At 55.0% G+C, this 17,358-nt stretch overlaps 1 protein-coding gene across 3 annotated transcripts; it reads left to right on the top strand.

Moving 5' to 3' along the window:
• The first annotated feature begins 4 nt into the window (after positions 1–4).
• Positions 5–14,378, top strand: PMPCA (peptidase, mitochondrial processing subunit alpha). Of its 3 annotated transcripts, NM_001280470.1 has the most exon segments (13): positions 41–114; positions 1,372–1,574; positions 1,865–1,944; positions 2,185–2,267; positions 3,928–4,022; positions 5,653–5,753; positions 6,315–6,578; positions 7,386–7,478; positions 9,144–9,262; positions 9,417–9,507; positions 9,636–9,698; positions 12,450–12,594; positions 13,714–14,378. In NM_001280470.1, coding segments are annotated over 13 exon segments (1,578 nt in total). In that variant the 5' UTR covers positions 41–43; the 3' UTR covers positions 13,884–14,378.
• Positions 14,379–17,358: the final 2,980 nt, after the last annotated feature.

Genomic DNA, 17,358 nt, shown 5'->3' with positions numbered 1-17,358 from the left:
GGCGGAAGCGGAAGTGACGACTGAAGCGGGGCGGAGACGCAAGATGGCGGCTGTGGTGCTGGCGGCGACGCGGTTGCTGCGGGGCTCGGGTTCTTGGGGCTGTTCGCGGCTGAGGTGAGCCAAAGGCGAACCAGGCTTCGACCTGGGGCGGGGGCGGCTCGAGTCTTTCTGGACGCTCCGTCTTTGGTTTCTACAGGTGACATGGCGCCCGTGGGACGGGCTCGCACTTCGGGACACTGGTGTCCCCGAGGCGACGGGGGCCCTGCCTTGCCTTGCGCCTCGAGCCCGGGGACGCAGTCCCATCTGTCTCTCCTCTCCCCGGCTGCTGGGTCCTCTCCCCCCATCACTTCCCGGGTCGACGGGCCTTCTCCGAGGCCATGCCTCATATTTGCCCCCGCGCTTCACCTACCGCGTGCTCCTTCAGGAGGCTGAGCCGGTGGGGGCCCAGCTCTGTTAGACCCGCAGGGTTCTGACACCAGCGTCCAGGCTCTCGGTTGCTGCGCTCTGTCCGTTGATCTCTGACGTTTAAGAACCCTTTCCGTCCCCACCGCTCCTCCCACCCAAGTGACCGGGCCTGCCTTTCCCCACGCTGGAACTTTGTTCCGACAGCACAGGCGTCGCCCCTCCCCACACAACGAGCCTTGTTTCAGGGGTGCGGAGGTGCTGCCTCCAGGAGATGGATACAGGCTGGAGCGTAAACAAAATATCGGCAGTCGCGTAAATGCTTTGGAGTAAACAAGCAGCCTTTCATGATAGAAAATAGCAGGAAAGACTAGACTGGTGAGGGATAGTCCTCCATCAGGGTGACATTTAAGGGAAGAGCTGAAGAATGAAAGAAGGGGTAGGCATGGGCAAAGGGCAAGCCCTGGAACGGTGAAGAAGCTTTGGGGTTGATGAGTCAAATGTGGTCCAGGAATTGACAAGAATCAGTGTGACCAGGACCTATGGGAGTGTAGGGGTTCAAGAGATGAGTTTGGAGAGGGAGACAGAGGCCAAGTCACACCCCGCCTTCGGACCAGGTTAATAAGGGATATGGCTTTTATCCGAGACTTCGGTGGTGCTGTTGGAGGGCAGAGCTGTTAAGTGCTTTATGTGTACAAACTGCACTTAGAGTGAGTTACTGTTAATAAGCCCTGTTTTTACAGAGATAGCAACTAAGACCCAAAGGACGGAACCAGCTTGCTCCAGGTCCCGGGGCTGAGCCTTTGTTGTCAGCCTCTGCTTTGTCTTCCAAAGTCTGTAGAAATAAGTCCTGTAGAAAGGCAGATGCTCACTTTTAACCCAGACAAAACATAACTAACCGCACCTAACAGGTCATCACAGGTTTGTTGTCTCAAGCCTGTTGTAACTGGGCCGCTTTCTCTGTTTTAGGTTTGGACCTCCTGCGTACAGACGGTTTAGTAGTGGGGGTGCCTATCCCAACATCCCCCTCTCTTCTCCCTTACCTGGAGTACCCAAGCCTGTTTTTGCTACAGTTGATGGACAGGAAAAGTTTGAAACCAAAGTAACCACATTGGATAATGGGCTTCGCGTGGCATCTCAGAATAAGTTTGGACAGTTTTGTACAGTAGGAAGTAAGTACTGTTGTGTTGTCGTGGGTGGTCCCGCAGTTTTAACATGCACATGCTTTAGTTGACTGTTAGTTGTAATTAGCATGCCAATTATGAATTGTACCCTGAGTGGAAACAAAGTGTATGATTTCATAAATGTTGAGCTACACATATACCTGTGAAACCATCAGCACAATCACCCTCATGTAATTAAATCTGATTATTATGTCATATTGACATTTTAAAATGTTTCTCTTGATTAAATCTTATTTTGAATATCTGATGTAAACTGTCAATTTTCTTTTTACTACTAGTTCTTATCAATTCAGGATCGAGATATGAAGCGAAATACCTTAGTGGAATTGCTCACTTTTTGGAAAAATTGGCATTTTCGGTCAGTGCCCAGTTTTGTAATTTTTTAGACTATACTTTTGAAGGATGTTTGAGATTTTTCTTGTCTATAATGGTTATTTTAATAAATTATTAAGTTGCTAAGTTAATGCTAATAAAAGACTTTTAAGTTAAAAGATAATTTTTGTACGTGTGTTAAAAGCAAAAGTAAGTTTTTAAAAAAAGTTGTGTTTCAGGGATAGCCTGGATTGCTTATTTAGGTTTCCTTATTTATTTTTACTAGTCTACTGCTCGATTTGACAGCAAAGATGAAATTCTGCTTACGTTGGAAAAGCATGGGGGTATCTGTGACTGCCAGACATCAAGGTACACCAGCTTTTGCGTACAAACTGACTTTGGGTCCTTGGGAACTGACGTTCTTGTCGTTGCTCAGATTCCCTCTGAGCCCCTCCCAGCGGGAGGTGTGGAGATTCACGGGGAGAAGGAGCCCTGTCCTGGATGGAGACTTGGGTGGGTGGCGCTTACACAGAGAAGCACAGCCCCCAGGAGCTCAGTTGACCCCCGTCAGTTCCTCCAGGCTGTTGGCTGCATGCCAGGGATGTAGAGCAGGCCCTGTTCCCAGATAGAGCAGAGGGCCTTGCATACGTACTGGACCCCGTAGCCAAAGGCGGTAGGAGCCAGGAGGATGAGTGGCTGACTTGGTCTGGAGTTGGGAAAGGAATCATAGGAAATGCAGGGTTGGGCTGGTTCCAGAAGGAGTTTGCTAGACACACGGGGCACAAGGCATTCCAGACCAGGAGACAGCAGGGGTAAAAGGCACCGAGCCAGGGAGGTGCCGGCTGCTTGGTGGAGGGAGGGGGCAGTGTTGCCTGGAGCACAGTGCAGTGGTCTTTGCATGCCAGGTGTGGAGCTTGTTCAGAAAGCACTGGGCAATGTGAGATGGGTGAATATAGATCACAGATTTTTTAAATTGTTGATTTAAGTTTGAATGCTAAAAAAATTACACATAAAAGACACATTAAACGCTAAGAATTAAAGTTAGCTTGGAGGTAACATATTCACGTTCTAAAACAAGGCCTCTTAATACCCCCTGACTCCCAGCTGCCCCTGCCAGGTTTCTGCCTGGTGTGTTCGATTCTCCGACTCTTGCCTCGAATCTCTCTCATCCCAGATGAACTCCTTTCTCTGGCCAGGTGGCTGGTGTCCTGACTCAGACCCAGCCCCCCTTGCCCTCAGCTCAGGCTTTTGTTCTTGCCATTCTCCCCATATGGAGAGCCAAAGTCACTGAGAATGGCTCCTCCTCAGGGTGAAGGTCCAGCCAAGTCCCCTCTTCAGAGGCACTGGTGACTGCGTGCTGCCTCCCAAGCTCCCTCTTCTTCGTGGCTGTTGCGTCTGCTCTGCATGGTCTCCCTTGATCACACTTGATCTCAGATCACCCCATGATTTCGTGCCTGTCCCATGGGCCAGCTCTGTGCGCTTCTGACTGTGCAGTGCCTCATGCCGGGAACAGATGTTACAGTGAGACAAGCTCCATACGAGCCAGCCATTGCTGTCCCCCAAGCCAGCCAAAGCCGGGCATGTTTCCACACTCACCAGTGGGTTAATTCAGTCAACAGGAGGCTGGGATGAAACACTTCACCTTTTGAGAGAGACTATAGTTACAAAAATCCCTATCAGAAGTGGCTCCATTTTGACTCAAGCTGTGTGTAGCTGTGAGTGCTGCCTACCAAGCATTCACACTGTAAGACAGGAAAAGAGAAAGGGGAAAAGTGTCTGCTGTTCCCCGATGAAGGGTAGGAGGTGCCCCCTGGCACGCAAAGCCCAAGCGTCCCTGAAATGTCTGCTGGGCCCCAACAAAAGGTAGGTGCCCCTGGCACGCAAAGCCCAAGTGTCCCCTGGCTGTTGAGCAGAGTGTGAGCTCAGGGCCTGGCATTGTCCACCTGGCACGCAAAGCCCGAGCGTCCCGTGGCTGTTAAGCAGAGTGTGAGTTCAGGGCCTGGCATTATGGGCTTGTGTTTTCTTCCAGAGACACCACCATGTATGCTGTGTCTGCTGATAGCAAAGGCTTGGACACGGTGGTTGGCTTACTGGCCGATGTGGTTCTGCAGCCCCGGCTAACAGGTGTGGATCCCAGCCGCTGGTGTTTGAGGTGGGCTTGGACATGGGGAAGACCGGAAAGGTTTGCAGAAGCCCTGTAGCCATGAGGAAGAGCACCATGTAATTGGAGCTTTAGGCCAACACAAAGTGACAGCGTGATCTCATAAGAAGTAGCGCTGGGGCTGGGCATGGTGGCTCACACCTGGAATCCCAGGACTTTGGGAGGCTCAGGCAGGCAAATCGCTTGAGCCCAGGAGTTTGAGACCAGCCTGGGCAACATGGTGAAACCCTGTCTCTACAAAAAAGATACAAGAATTAGCTGGGTGTGGTTGCTTACACTTAGAGTCCTAGCTACTCGGGAGGCTGAGGTAGGAAGATCGTTTGAGCCTGGGAGGTTGAGGCTGCAGTGAGCCATGATTGTGCCACTGCCCTCCAGCCTGGGCAACAGAGTGAGGCTTTGTCTCAAAAAAAGAAAGAAAGGAAAAAGAAATAGTGCTAGTAGCCAGGCGTGCTGGCTCACGCCTGTAATCCCAGCATTTAGGGATGTAGAGATGGGAGGATCACTTCAGCCCAGGAGTTCGAGACCAGTCTGAGCAACATAGCAAGACTCTGTTCTCCACAAAAAGGAAAAAAAACCCACTGGTGATTGTAAAAGTCCTTAGTGTTTGAGAGAGTGTGTATTTGAGACATCTGTGCCCTGGGATGTTTTTAGCGAAATTGGTTCTTTGATTTCGGAAGGGCACCTCGGACCGTCTTTAAACAAGTGGAATAGTGTGTGCCAGAAATTTCCATTTCACTGTTTCCATTACCCTTCTCAGCCTTGCAGATGGCAGGACTTTGAGTCCCTGTCAGGGGTGGACCAGGAGAGCGGAATGTTGGCTTTTCCAGATACCCTAAGGGTGCAGTTTCACAGCAGCTTGGGCTTGGTGTTCAAAGGCTACAGTCCCACATTAAGATCTTGTGGTCACAACTGATGAAAGGCGCCCTTGACATCTGTCTGTGCCTCTGTTTCTTTTTGGAGATAGAGTCTGTCTCTGTCACCCAGGCTGGAGTGCAGTGGCGCGATCTCGGCTCACTGCAACCTCCACCTCCCAGGTTCAAGCGATTCTCCTGCCTCAGCCTCCTGACTAGCTGGGATTACAGGCGCCCGCCACCGCGCCCAGTTAATTTTTGTATTTTTAGTAGAGATGGGGTTTCACAGTGCTGGCCAGGCTGGTCTTGAACTCCTGACCTCAGGCAATCCACCCACCTCGGCCTCCCAAAGTGCTGGGATTACAGGCGTGAGCCACCGCACCCAGCGGGTGCCTCTGTTTGTAAGCACCTTCATGTCTGGTCTCGTGTCCTCACAGCAGCACTTGGGACAGACAGGTCCAGTGTCTTCGGTGCCTTTCACCAGCAAGGAAGCCAGGGCTTAGCAGGCTCACGTGGCTGCTTCATGGCTGAGGCGGGATGAGAGGCCCAGGCCCCCTAGCTCCTGCTCCCTGTAGCAGTCCCCCTCACACAAGCACCCAGTCTGCCCCTAGATGAAGGCAGAGGTGACTGCCAACAGCCACCAACAGGCGACACTCAGGCCAGCACACAAGCTGTGGGTCACTGCTGTGTTCCTCATCTCTGCCTGTGCAGACTCAGCCCTGGCCTTTGGGTTCTCTTGCAGATGAAGAAGTCGAGATGACGCGGATGGCGGTCCAGTTTGAGCTGGAGGACCTGAACCTGCGGCCTGACCCAGAGCCACTTCTCACCGAGATGATTCATGAAGTAAAATGTCAAACTCGAGAATGCCCCCGCATCTCGAACAGTGGTCCTCGGGACACCAGGGGTGGTGGGGAGGGTGCTTCCGTGATGTTGTCCTTGCAGGTTATGGATATATACAGAACATTTTTTTGTTTTTTGAGATGAGGTTTCTCCACATTGCCTACACTGGTCTTGCACTCCTGGGCTCAGCTCAGGTGATCCTCCTGCCTCTGCCTCCCAAGTAGCTGGGATTACAGGCGTGAGTCACCGCACTCAGCTTAGAACATTCTTGATTTCTGAGTCTGCTGTTTATACAATGTTCATATTTTCCAGTTTTTATAGTAACTAGGTCTTTACTACTAAACACAATTAATCTTAGGCTTTTTGTGAATTTGTATTCTGGAGAGGCAGATTTTACTCTTTTTATAAATACGCACACAGCTGCTATTGCCAGACTGCAAGTAAAATATCAGCTTGCGTCGGATTTTCCCAGGGCTGGCTGCAGATGGGCGCTGGTGCTGCTTGTTGGAGGAAGCCTGGTCATGCTGTCTTCAGTCACCTGTGTCTGTGGCTCTTCCCCATTAGGCGGCTTACAGGGAGAACACAGTTGGCCTCCACCGTTTCTGCCCCACAGAAAACATAGCAAAGATCAACCGAGAGGTGCTGCATTCGTACCTGAGGAACTACTACACTCCCGACCGCATGGTGCTGGCTGGCGTGGGCGTGGAGCACGAGCATCTGGTGGACTGTGCCCGGAAGTACCTCCTGGGGGTCCAGCCGGCCTGGGGGAGCGCAGAGGCCGTGGATATTGACAGATCTGTGGCCCAGTACACTGGGGGGATTGCCAAGGTGAAGTAGCGGGAACGTCTCATGGCCTCGGGTGGGGAACACGTCCCCTGGCCCGTGGTGTGGCCTGTTTTTGTATTGATTCTGAGGGTGATAGGTGTTGACTGCATGTGTAGCTTTGCCTTAACACATGCTGTAGTCCCACAGCAGGGCATGGACTATGTCACCTGCTGAGGGTGAGTGCTGCTAGGCCTGGGTGCAACGCAGAAGGTGGGCGCGGTTCTTTCCTCTAGGGGAGTGGGTCTGCCACTGCGTGTTGCATTTTTTTTTTTTTTTTTTTGAGATGGAGCCTCGCTCTGTCACCCAGGCTGGAGTGCAGTGGTGCAATCTCGGCTCACTGCAACCTCCACCTCCCAGGTTCAAGTGATTCTTCTGCCTCAACTTCCCGAGTAGCTGGGATTACCACCACGCCCGGCTAAATTTTGTGTAGAGATGCGGTTTCACTATGTTGGCCAGGCTGGTCTCGAACTCCTGACCTCATGACCTACCTGCCTCAGCCTCCCAAAATGCTGGGATTACAGGCGTAAGCCACCACGCCCAGCTTACATGTATATATATATATGTATTTTTTTTTTTTTTTTTGTCTTTTTGGTAGAGGTGGAGTTTTGCCACGTTGCCTAGGCTGGTCTTGAACTCCTGGACTCAAGTGATCTGCCCACCTTGGCCTCCCAAAGTGCTGGGATTTTAGGCTGAGCCACTGTGCCTGGCTGGCATTGGATTTCTGTGTAACCACTCTGAAGATGATCTCATCTGGGGTTTGCGAGCCCTCATTGTTTTTCACATGGCGACACTTGCTTTTCTTGGTTACAGCTAGAAAGAGACATGTCCAATGTCAGCCTGGGCCCGACCCCCATCCCCGAGCTCACGCACATCATGGTTGGACTGGAGAGCTGCTCCTTCCTGGTGAGTCCTGGTGCTGGGTCTGATGGCATTCCTGATGCAGTGTGGCCAGCTCAGCCAGCCCTGCCCTCTGTCCCTGGCATCCGACAGCGCTCCTCATGTGGCGTGGGCGACTCAGCCAGCTCTGCCCTCTGTCCCTGGCGTCTGACGGTGCTCCTGACGTGGCGTGGGTGGCTCAGCCAGCTCTGCCCTCCATCCCTGGCGTCCAGCGGCGCTCCTGACGTGGCGTGGGCGGCTCAGCCAGCTCTGCCCTCCGTCCCTGGCGTCCAGCGGCGCTCCTGACGTGGCGTGGGCGGCTCAGCCAGCTCTGCCCTCCGTCCCTGGCGTCCAGCGGCGCTCCTGACGTGGCGTGGGCGGCTCAGCCAGCTCTGCCCTCCGTCCCTGGCGTCTGACGGCGCTCGTGACACAGCGTGGGTGGCTCAGCCAGCTCTGCCCTCCGTCCCTGGCATCCGACAGCGCTCCTGACGTGGCGTGGGCGGCTCAGCCAGCTCTGCCCTCCGTCCCTGGCGTCTGACGGCGCTCCTGACGTGGCGTGGGCGGCTCAGCCAGCTCTGCCCTCCGTCCCTGGCGTCTGACGGCGCTCGTGACACAGCGTGGGCGGCTCAGCCAGCTCTGCCCTCCGTCCCTGGCATCCGACAGCGCTCCTGACGTGGCGTGGGCGGCTCAGCCAGCTCTGCCCTCCGTCCCTGGCGTCCGACGGCGCTCCTGACGTGGCGTGGGCGGCTCAGCCAGCTCTGCCCTCCGTCCCTGGCGTCCAGCGGCGCTCCTGACGTGGCGTGGGCGGCTCAGCCAGCTCTGCCCTCCGTCCCTGGCGTCCAGCGGCGCTCCTGACGTGGCGTGGGCGGCTCAGCCAGCTCTGCCCTCCGTCCCTGGCGTCCAGCGGCACTCCTGACGTGGCGTGGGCGGCTCAGCCAGCTCTGCCCTCCGTCCCTGGCGTCTGACGGCGCTCGTGACACAGCGTGGGTGGCTCAGCCAGCTCTGCCCTCCGTCCCTGGCATCCGACAGCGCTCCTGACGTGGCGTGGGCGGCTCAGCCAGCTCTGCCCTCCGTCCCTGGCGTCTGACGGCGCTCCTGACGTGGCGTGGGCGGCTCAGCCAGCTCTGCCCTCCGTCCCTGGCGTCTGACGGCGCTCGTGACACAGCGTGGGCGGCTCAGCCAGCTCTGCCCTCCGTCCCTGGCATCCGACAGCGCTCCTGACGTGGCGTGGGCGGCTCAGCCAGCTCTGCCCTCCGTCCCTGGCGTCTGACGGCGCTCCTGACGTGGCGTGGGCGGCTCAGCCAGCTCTGCCCTCCGTCCCTGGCGTCTGACGGCGCTCCTGACGTGGCGTGGGCGGCTCAGCCAGCTCTGCCCTCCGTCCCTGGCGTCTGACGGCGCTCGTGACGTGGCGTGGGCGGCTCAGCCAGCTCTGCCCTCCGTCCCTGGCGTCTGACGGCGCTCGTGACGTGGCGTGGGCGGCTCAGCCAGCTCTGCCCTCCGTCCCTGGCGTCTGACGGCGCTCCTGACGTGGCGTGGGCGGCTCAGCCAGCTCTGCCCTCCGTCCCTGGCGTCTGACGGCGCTCGTGACGTGGCGTGGGCGGCTCAGCCAGCTCTGCCCTCCGTCCCTGGCGTCTGACGGCGCTCCTGACGTGGCGTGGGCGGCTCAGCCAGCTCTGCCCTCCGTCCCTGCAGGAGGAGGACTTCATCCCCTTTGCAGTGTTGAACATGATGATGGGCGGAGGTGGCTCCTTCTCGGCTGGTGGGCCCGGCAAGGGCATGTTCTCCAGGCTCTACCTCAACGTGCTCAACAGGTGGGTTGCACTCTTTTCTGTATCCTCAGGCCACCAGGCCAGGCCAGGTGTGTTTTTGGACCATGAGGCCACCTTCCAGGTGACTTTTCTCCAGTTTCCCATGGCCTGATCCTGGCGAGTCCCCTTCACTCCCGTGATTCTCGCTTCCTCCCAGGCACCACTGGATGTATAACGCGACCTCCTACCACCACAGCTACGAGGACACTGGCCTCCTTTGCATCCATGCCAGTGCCGACCCAAGACAGGTGAGGGCCCCGCCTGCCACCGTCCTCAGCGCGGTTGCCTGTCCAGACCTGGGCGTCCCTGCCTATCAGACGGGTCAGTAGGCCGGCAGGCGCAGGCCACACTTTTACTGCCTTGCCCTTCTTCACAGGTTCGAGAAATGGTAGAAATCATCACAAAGGAGTTTATTTTAATGGGCGGAACCGTGGACGCGGTAAGTGCAGAGTGGCGCCATTTCCAGGCGTACCTGTGGTGTCTGACAGGAGACAGCCACGTTGTAGGAGTGGCCACCTGTGGGCCTGGTCCCTGAGCCTCAGGGCCAAGGTCCCGGCAGGGCAGGGCAGGGCGGCCAAGGAGGCACAGCCTGGGGCTGAGCTGCTCCACCTGGGAGCCCGCTGAGGCTGTTCTTCCCTGGTCCAAACCTCGAAAACAGAAAAACAGACCACCGCCCTCCCCCAGTGCTCGGTCCACTACTTCTTTCTCTGAGCCACTGGGTGAGTCGTGGGACTGACCATGTGACTCTCTCAGCTTTGCTGGCGAAACGCTGCAGGAGTTTTTGTGTCCTTCTCAGCCGCCTCTGTGAGGTGACTGGGGTGAGGCAGCTTGCACAGGTGGGCTGCAGCGTGGGGTGTCTCGAGCCTTTCCCTGGCTCCATTCTATGTTTGAAACTGTATTTCTTTACCAATTTTTTTTTGTTCTTTTTAAGATGGAGTCTTACTGTCTCACTCAGGCTGGAGTGCAGTAGCTCAAATTCGGCTCACTGCAACCTCCACCTCCCGGGTTCAAGCGATTCTCCTGCTTCAGCCTCCCAAGTAGCTGGGATTACAGGCATGCGCCACCACGCCTGGCTAATTTTTGTATTTTTAGTAGAGACGGGGTTTCGCCATGTTGGCCAGGCGGGTCTCAAACTCCTGACCTCAGGTGATCCGTTGCCTTGGCCTCCCAAGGTGCTGGGATTACAATTACAGGTGTGAGCCACCATGCGTCCCTGTTTACTAATTTTTTAAGCTTAGTTTTTGATGCTTTACACATTTGGGAACCTCGTTACTTCCTGGACCAGAAGTGGTACAAATAAGCAAGTTTTATACACACACTCTTTTTTTTTTTATTTAGACAGAGTCTTGCTCAGGCTGGAGTGCAGTGGCATGATCTCAGCTCACTGCATCCTTCCACCTCCCGGGTTCAGGTGATTCTCCTACCTTAGCCTCCTGAGTAGCTGGGATTACAGGCATGTGTCACCACCCTAGCTAATTTTTTTGTTTTTTGTTTTCTGTGTTTTTTTTTTTTTTTTGAGACGGAGTCCTGCTCTGTTGCCCAGGCTGGAGTGCGGTGGCATGATCTCAACTCATTGCAACCTCCGCCTCCCGGGTTCAGGTGATTCTCCTACCTCAGCCTCCTGAGTAGCTGGGATTACAGGCACCCACCACCACACCTGGCTAATTTTTTGTATTTTTAGTAGAGATGGGGTTTCACCATGTTGGCCAGGCTGGTCTTGAACTCCTGACCTCAAGTCATCTGCCCATCTCGGCCTTCCAAAGTGCTGGGATTACAGGTGTGAGCCATTGCACGCAGCCCCATGGCTAATTTTTGTATTTTTAGTAGAGACAGGGTTTCACCATGTTGGCCAGACTGGTCTTGAACTGCTGACCTCAGGTGATCCACCTGCCTTGGCCTCCCAAAGTGCTGGGATTACTTTGGGATCCCGGTGTGAGCCACCGTGCCCGGCCAGGAAAAAAAGCATTCAAGAAATAAAGTTGTGGTTAAATTAATACGCTTCAGTTCCACTAGTGCACTGCTAGAAAAACAGTCCTCCACTAACGTGAAGTCAACTTGAAATAAATATGAAGTATTTAGGTATTTGCCTAAAGTTGCAAAAAGACCTAAGAATTGTTTTACTTAAAAGAAATGGTATAGAGGCCAGGTCCGGTGGCTTATGCCTGTTTTCCCAGCACTTTGGGAGACCAAGGTGGGAGGATCACTTGAGCCCAGGAGTTCAAGACTGACCTGGGCAACATAGCAAGACCCTGTGTCTATTTAAGAAAAAAAAAAAAAGTGTAGAATCTCTGCGGCCCATCAGTTTTTGGTGGTGGTTTTTCAGTATGCTGGCTCCTAGATCTGCTGGCATGTCTTTCTCACAGCACCCCTGCCTGTGCCCTGAGACAGTCTGAAGGCAGCCTAGGACCCGCACTGCCTCCCTCAGAACCTCCCAGGGACTTTGCTAAAACCAGCTGCCTGGGCCCTGCACCGGAGGCGTCTGGGGAAGCCCCAGAACCTGTGTTTCATTTGTTTTCCCCGATTTTGCCGTGTGGCCACTTTGGGGCCCTGGCATTTGGGAGTTGACTATTTTACCTTCTCCCGCTGCATGTCACACAGACAGTGAAGAAGAACTCAAGGGAGGCACATTGCTCCTGTATTTCAAGTGTGGTAGAAGCCGGGTAACACGTAGCACAGCCCTTCCCTAGAAAACCTGAAGGGGAGACCAGCAGGGTTGCCTGTGACTTGGGCCTGGGTTCCCGTTTTTTTTTGTTTTTTTTGGTTTTTTTTTTGTTGTTGTTTTTTTTGAGACAGAGTCTTGCTCTGTTGCCCAGGCTGGAGTGCAGTAGTGCGATCTGGGCTCGCTGCAAGCTCCGCCTCCCGGGTTCATGCCATTCTCCCGCCTCAGCTTCCTGAGCAGCTGGGACTACAGGCGCCCGCCACCACACCCGGCTAATTTCTTTTTGTATTTTTAGTAGAGAAAGGGTTTCACCATGTTAGCCAGGATGGTCTCAATCTCCTGACCTCGTGATCCGCCTGCCTCAGCCTCCCAAAGAGCTGGGATTACAGGCGTGAGCCACTGCGCCCGGCTTCCCTTCCCTTTCTTATGTTGAGCTTTGGGCACAGAGATGGCGTTTTGCCATTGCTCGAGTGGGGGGTGGAAGGTGGCACGGGGCGGGTGTGTGCTCACCTGACTGGACCCTGGCCCCAGGTGGAGCTGGAACGAGCCAAGACGCAGCTGACGTCAATGCTTATGATGAACCTGGAATCCAGGCCTGTGATCTTCGAGGATGTGGGGAGGCAGGTGCTGGCCACTCGCTCCAGAAAGCTGCCGCACGAGCTGTGCACGCTCATCCGTGAGTACCGCAGGGGTAGCGAGGGGCTGCCGCAGGCCTCGGCCAGGCTCAGAGGAGGCCGTCTCGCCCTCCCGCAGGCCGTGGTGGGCCTGTGGTATGTCCATCACACCCAGAATCCGGGGCCTTCACCAGTTGTCCTCAGCAGGGGCGGCCAAGGGCAGGGTCGTGGGGTCGCAGACCTGGTCTCACTTCCCAGCCCCACCATGTACCTGCTGCCTCCTTGGCAGGTGACCCCACACTCTGCACCCCTGGGAGGGGCTGTCACTACTGCCCAGAGTTGTTAAAGAGCACTGAAGTTAATAGGCGAGAAGGGCTCAGTAGAGGACTGCTACATTGTACGTGGAGTAGCAGTGGCTCGGAATGCCGCTGTACCGTTGCTGGCTCTCGGGCAGGAGTCTCAGCCCCAGGTTTCCGGGTCCCCCATGAGTGACCTTAGGAGGTCTGAATTTCCTGAAACTGTGCCAAGTTGTATGTGCATCGGACTCTTCTGGGGACAGGCTTAAAACCTGGCACAGGCTGCCTATTACGTTGGGGTGGCTCGGGCTTATGGTGTCACCTGTGGGCATCTCCTTTCCAGGCCTGGAGTCCCGGGCACTTGCCCTGTCCCGTGTGGGCCCTCGTCCTTCCCTCAGGAGCCCCCGCTTAAATCCTCAAGCGAGTGTCCAGCCTCTCTCGGGCCTCGTTTTCTGTAGAAAACAGACCCACCTGGACCCTATCACTCCCGTCCTGGGGTTCCTGGGTGCAGCCCTTTGGCCTTCTCTCACCCCACCCTTCTGTCCATGCGGCCCTCGGGGGCTGGGGGTTTTTTCTGCAGACCCGTCCTAAAGTGAGTTCATCAGACACGGAGCTCGCTCTTCTGTAAGTGTAACTCTTCTTGGGTGGCTTTGTCCTACATTTTTAAGTCATTGCCATGTCCCCATTTACTGAGAACTCACGTCTGTCACTTGTGGACTCACCCTTGGCTACACCCAGTGGCTGCCTTTGGGCCCAGGTGCCCCCATCAGCAGCACAGCGTGAGTGAGTGGTACAGGCTGGCCGCCCCCCCGTGTGTTTACTGATGCAGCCTCCGCGTGGGGGCCGTGGCGCGCGTGTGTGACGCGCGTTTGCCCTCTGCACTAGGCAACGTGAAGCCGGAAGATGTGAAGAGAGTCGCTTCTAAGATGCTCCGAGGGAAGCCGGCAGTGGCCGCCCTGGGTGACCTGACTGACCTGCCCACGTATGAACACATCCAGACCGCCCTGTCGAGTAAGGACGGGCGCCTGCCCAGGACGTACCGGCTCTTCCGGTAGAACTGCTCCCCGGCCTGACAGACCCAGGAGCTGCAGCTGGAGCCTGTTCCCATGCGTGTTAGTTTGGACACGAATTTAGTCTAAAAAGCTGTCTGGTTGTATAAACGGTGCAAACAATGTCGCCACAGCACCCACGCGGTTTGCATTCTTTCGGAACTCAATGTGCCGATCAGTGGAGTCAGTATCGAGCCTGACCACCGCAAGCCAGGAAGCAGGTGAAGTGCCCAGCGCTGGAGTGCAGTGTGCCACGAGGAGGGCGGTCAGTGCTTCCCTCCTCGGGCTGTGGGCACATGGGGCCCCGCAGGTTCCTTGGAGGAGCCCTGAGCTGGGAGGCAGCAAAGACCGACCTATCAGAGCCTCCCAGAGGCCACCGTGTTGGGTACCAGGACTCACCTCTGACAAACAGGACAAGGCAAGGGCCCAGTCAGCTCCGAGGAGCGCGGCCACGCGTGTGCACACAGCTTCCCTGGTAATAAAGAGCTGGCATCTTTCTTAGCACGGTGTTTTCCTTCTCGCCTGGGGAGGGGCAGTTCTTAAGGGCTGTCTGAATTGGCAGCTTTTCTAACATGGAGGCCTTCCTCCCTGTCAATCATCCGGTTTGACCCCATGTCTTGAAGCCTGTTCTCGTGCGACGTGCTGATGTCAGGGGTGTCGCAGCATGCATGGGGTGGGGTGACGGGGGGTAATGGTGACCGGCAGCGAAGCCTGCAGGTGCCTTAGAGGTGGGGAGCACCGCCAAGCCGAGGAACGGCCGCAGATGTGGGTGTTTCCAGAGATCCGAAAGGCCGCATGGCTTAGGGAATAGCGGCTACAGGGTAGCCTTTCATGTGGTGTAAAAACTTGTGCAAGTGGCCGGGCGCGGTGGCTCACACCTCTAATCCCAGCACGCTGGGAGGCCGAGGCGGGCGGATCACCTGAGGTCGGGAGTTTGAGACCAGCCGGACCAACATGGAGAAACCCCGTCTCTATCGAAAATACAAAATGAGCTGAGCGTTGTGGTGCATGCCTGTAATCCCAGCTACTTGGGAGGCTGAGGCAGGAGAGTCGCTTGAACCCGGGAGGCGGAGGTTGCTGTGAGCCAAGATCGTGCCACTGCACTCCAGCCTGGGCAACAAGAGTGAAACTCCGTCTCAAAAAAAGAAACAAAAACAAGCAAAAAACGTGTACAAGTTAAAACTTGTAACGTGGTTCTCAAACACCCATAGAAACCTCGGGAGCTCCAAGAGGTGTGAGGAGGTCGGGCCTGGGAACCTGCATGGGCCACCTCCGGTGCTGCCTGTAGTCCAAGGGTAGCTTCCTACATGTGTGACTCCGTGGGCTGCACAGAGCTGTGTGGCACAGTTTTGTCAGTAGGAGAGAACGGTCTCTGGTCCTGTCTTTTGAGTAGCTGAGAGGTGCAGCCTCTTTGCAGTACCGATGGGAGAGGGAGTGGATATTTTCAGGAAATTAAACTTGTAAGCTTTACTCCTCTTCGCCTCTTACTGTCCTCTGGCTGTTGTAGTTTCTGTAAGACCTGGTGCCTTTACAACACACACACTCCAGCGACGGTGGCTGCTTGAATTTGCCCATGTGGGAAGCGTCAGCTTGCTGCCCACCTGGTGGGATTGGAGGGCCGGAGCCGGAGGACGATAGTGTCTGTTGTAAGAGTGGACTTCCTGTTAGAAACATCCTAGTGTTAACCACACCTGGGACAGAAGCTCCCGGCAGCACGCAGCCCCTGATGTTCAGCTGCACAGTGAACGCAGAGCTCCGGCGCCACACGCGTCAGGCCTGGGGTTGAGCTGCTGAAGATTCCGGTGAAGCACAGTCCTGCTCCAACTACCGAGTAGCCCGAGGACATTCTAGAAACTGCTACCAATTAGCCCTCAGTGTCTGTGGTTTGGAAGCCGAGGCCAACACAGGTTCTCTCCATTCCCTGCCACACAGCTGGCTCTCCCTCGCCGCCGCCTCTCTAACCGAAGGTCGCACACCCGCCCTCCCTGCCACACTCCTCCCCACTTCGCTTTTTTTTTTCCCCTTTCTTTTTTTGAGATGGAGTTTCGCTCTTGTTGCCCAGGCTGGAGTGCAGTAGCGCGATCTGGGCTCACCGCAACCTCTGCCTCCTGGGTTCAAGCGATTCTCCTGCCTCAGCCTCCTGAGTAGCTGGGATTACAGGCATGGGCCACCACGCCAGCTCATTTTGTATTCTTAGTAAAGACGGGGTTTCACCATGTTGGTCAGGCTGGTCTCAAACTCCTGGCTTCAAGCAGTCCTCCTGCCTCAGCCTCCCAAAGTGCTGGGATTATAGATGTGAGCCACTGTGCCTGGCCGTATTTAACAATTCTTTTATTTTCCAGAGATTGGCCAACATCATTTGCATTCATTTAAACTCCTTTCTGAGTGAAATTCCATTAATCTAAGATCTAGCGGTGAGTGCCAAGGGAATCACCTGACTTTCGATCCATGATCTTACTAGGCACGTCATATCCTGCCCTCCCCACCACCGCCGCCAGAAGACTTGGAGCCTCTTACTGTCAAGCCACATGAACACACTCCAGGGTCGGACCAGAATCTCTTTAACAATTGTTTGGGTCGGAGAAGAGGCCTAGGAAGAAGCCATAAAAGCTGACTCATTTTAAGCCCCATTACCATAAACATCTTGGTACAGATTTTCAATGAATTAATTTGAAACTTAGGGCACATTTGTTCAGGCAAAGTCTTTTTTTTTTTTTTTTTTTTTGGAGACGAGTCTCACTCTGTTGCCCAGGCTGGAGTGCAATTGTGCAATCTTGGCTCTCTACAACCTCCACCTCCCGGGTTCAAGCAATTCTCCTACCTCAGCCTCCCGAGTAGCTGGGACTACAGGCGCACACCACCACACCCGGCTAATTTTTTGTATTTTAGTACAGACAGGGTTTCACTGTGTTACCCAGGCTGGTCTCGAACTCCTGAGCTCAGGCAATCTGCCCTCCTCAGCCTCTCAAAGTGCTAGAATTACAGGTGTGAGGCACCACACCCAGCCCAAAATGTTACACACGCCACACCCAGCCCAAAATGTTACACACACCACACCCAGCCCAAAATGTTATACATACAGGACATCAGACTAGTTGACTGAAATTAGATGAGATTGGCTGTGCCCTCTCATTAATGGAATTTCTATCGACGACTTTTTTTTTTTTTTTTTTTTTTTAAGGAGTCTCGCTCTGTCGCCCAGGCTGGGATGCAGTGGCACGATCTTGGATCTTGGCTCACTACAACCTCCGCCTCCCAGGTTCAAGCAATTCTCCTGCCTCAGCCTCCCAAGTAGCTGGGACAACAGACACCCAGCTAATTTTTGTATTTTTAGTAGAGATGTGGCGGCGGGCGGGGGGGGGGGTTCTCACCATTTGGCCAGGCTGGTCTTGAACTCCTGACCTTGTGATCTGCCCACCTGGGCCTCCGAAAGTGCTGGGATTACAAGCATGAGCCACCACGCCTGGCCCAAGAGACTCAT

Source organism: Pan troglodytes, chromosome 11 (assembly GCF_028858775.2).
Source record: "Pan troglodytes isolate AG18354 chromosome 11, NHGRI_mPanTro3-v2.0_pri, whole genome shotgun sequence".
NCBI lineage: Eukaryota > Metazoa > Chordata > Mammalia > Primates > Hominidae > Pan > Pan troglodytes.
Note: the sequence above shows the minus strand (reverse complement) of the source record. Positions and strands in the feature narration are given on the sequence as shown.

Coding starts and splice junctions, on each gene's coding strand:
- PMPCA (XM_024345515.3), top strand. CDS start 44: ATGGCGGCTGTGGTGCTGGCGGCGACGCGGTTGCTGCGGGGCTCGGGT. Junction 5,754..6,314: donor TCACCGAGATGATTCATGAA/GTAAAATGTCAA, acceptor CTTCCCCATTAG/GCGGCTTACAGGGAGAACAC. Junction 6,579..7,385: donor ACACTGGGGGGATTGCCAAG/GTGAAGTAGCGG, acceptor TCTTGGTTACAG/CTAGAAAGAGACATGTCCAA.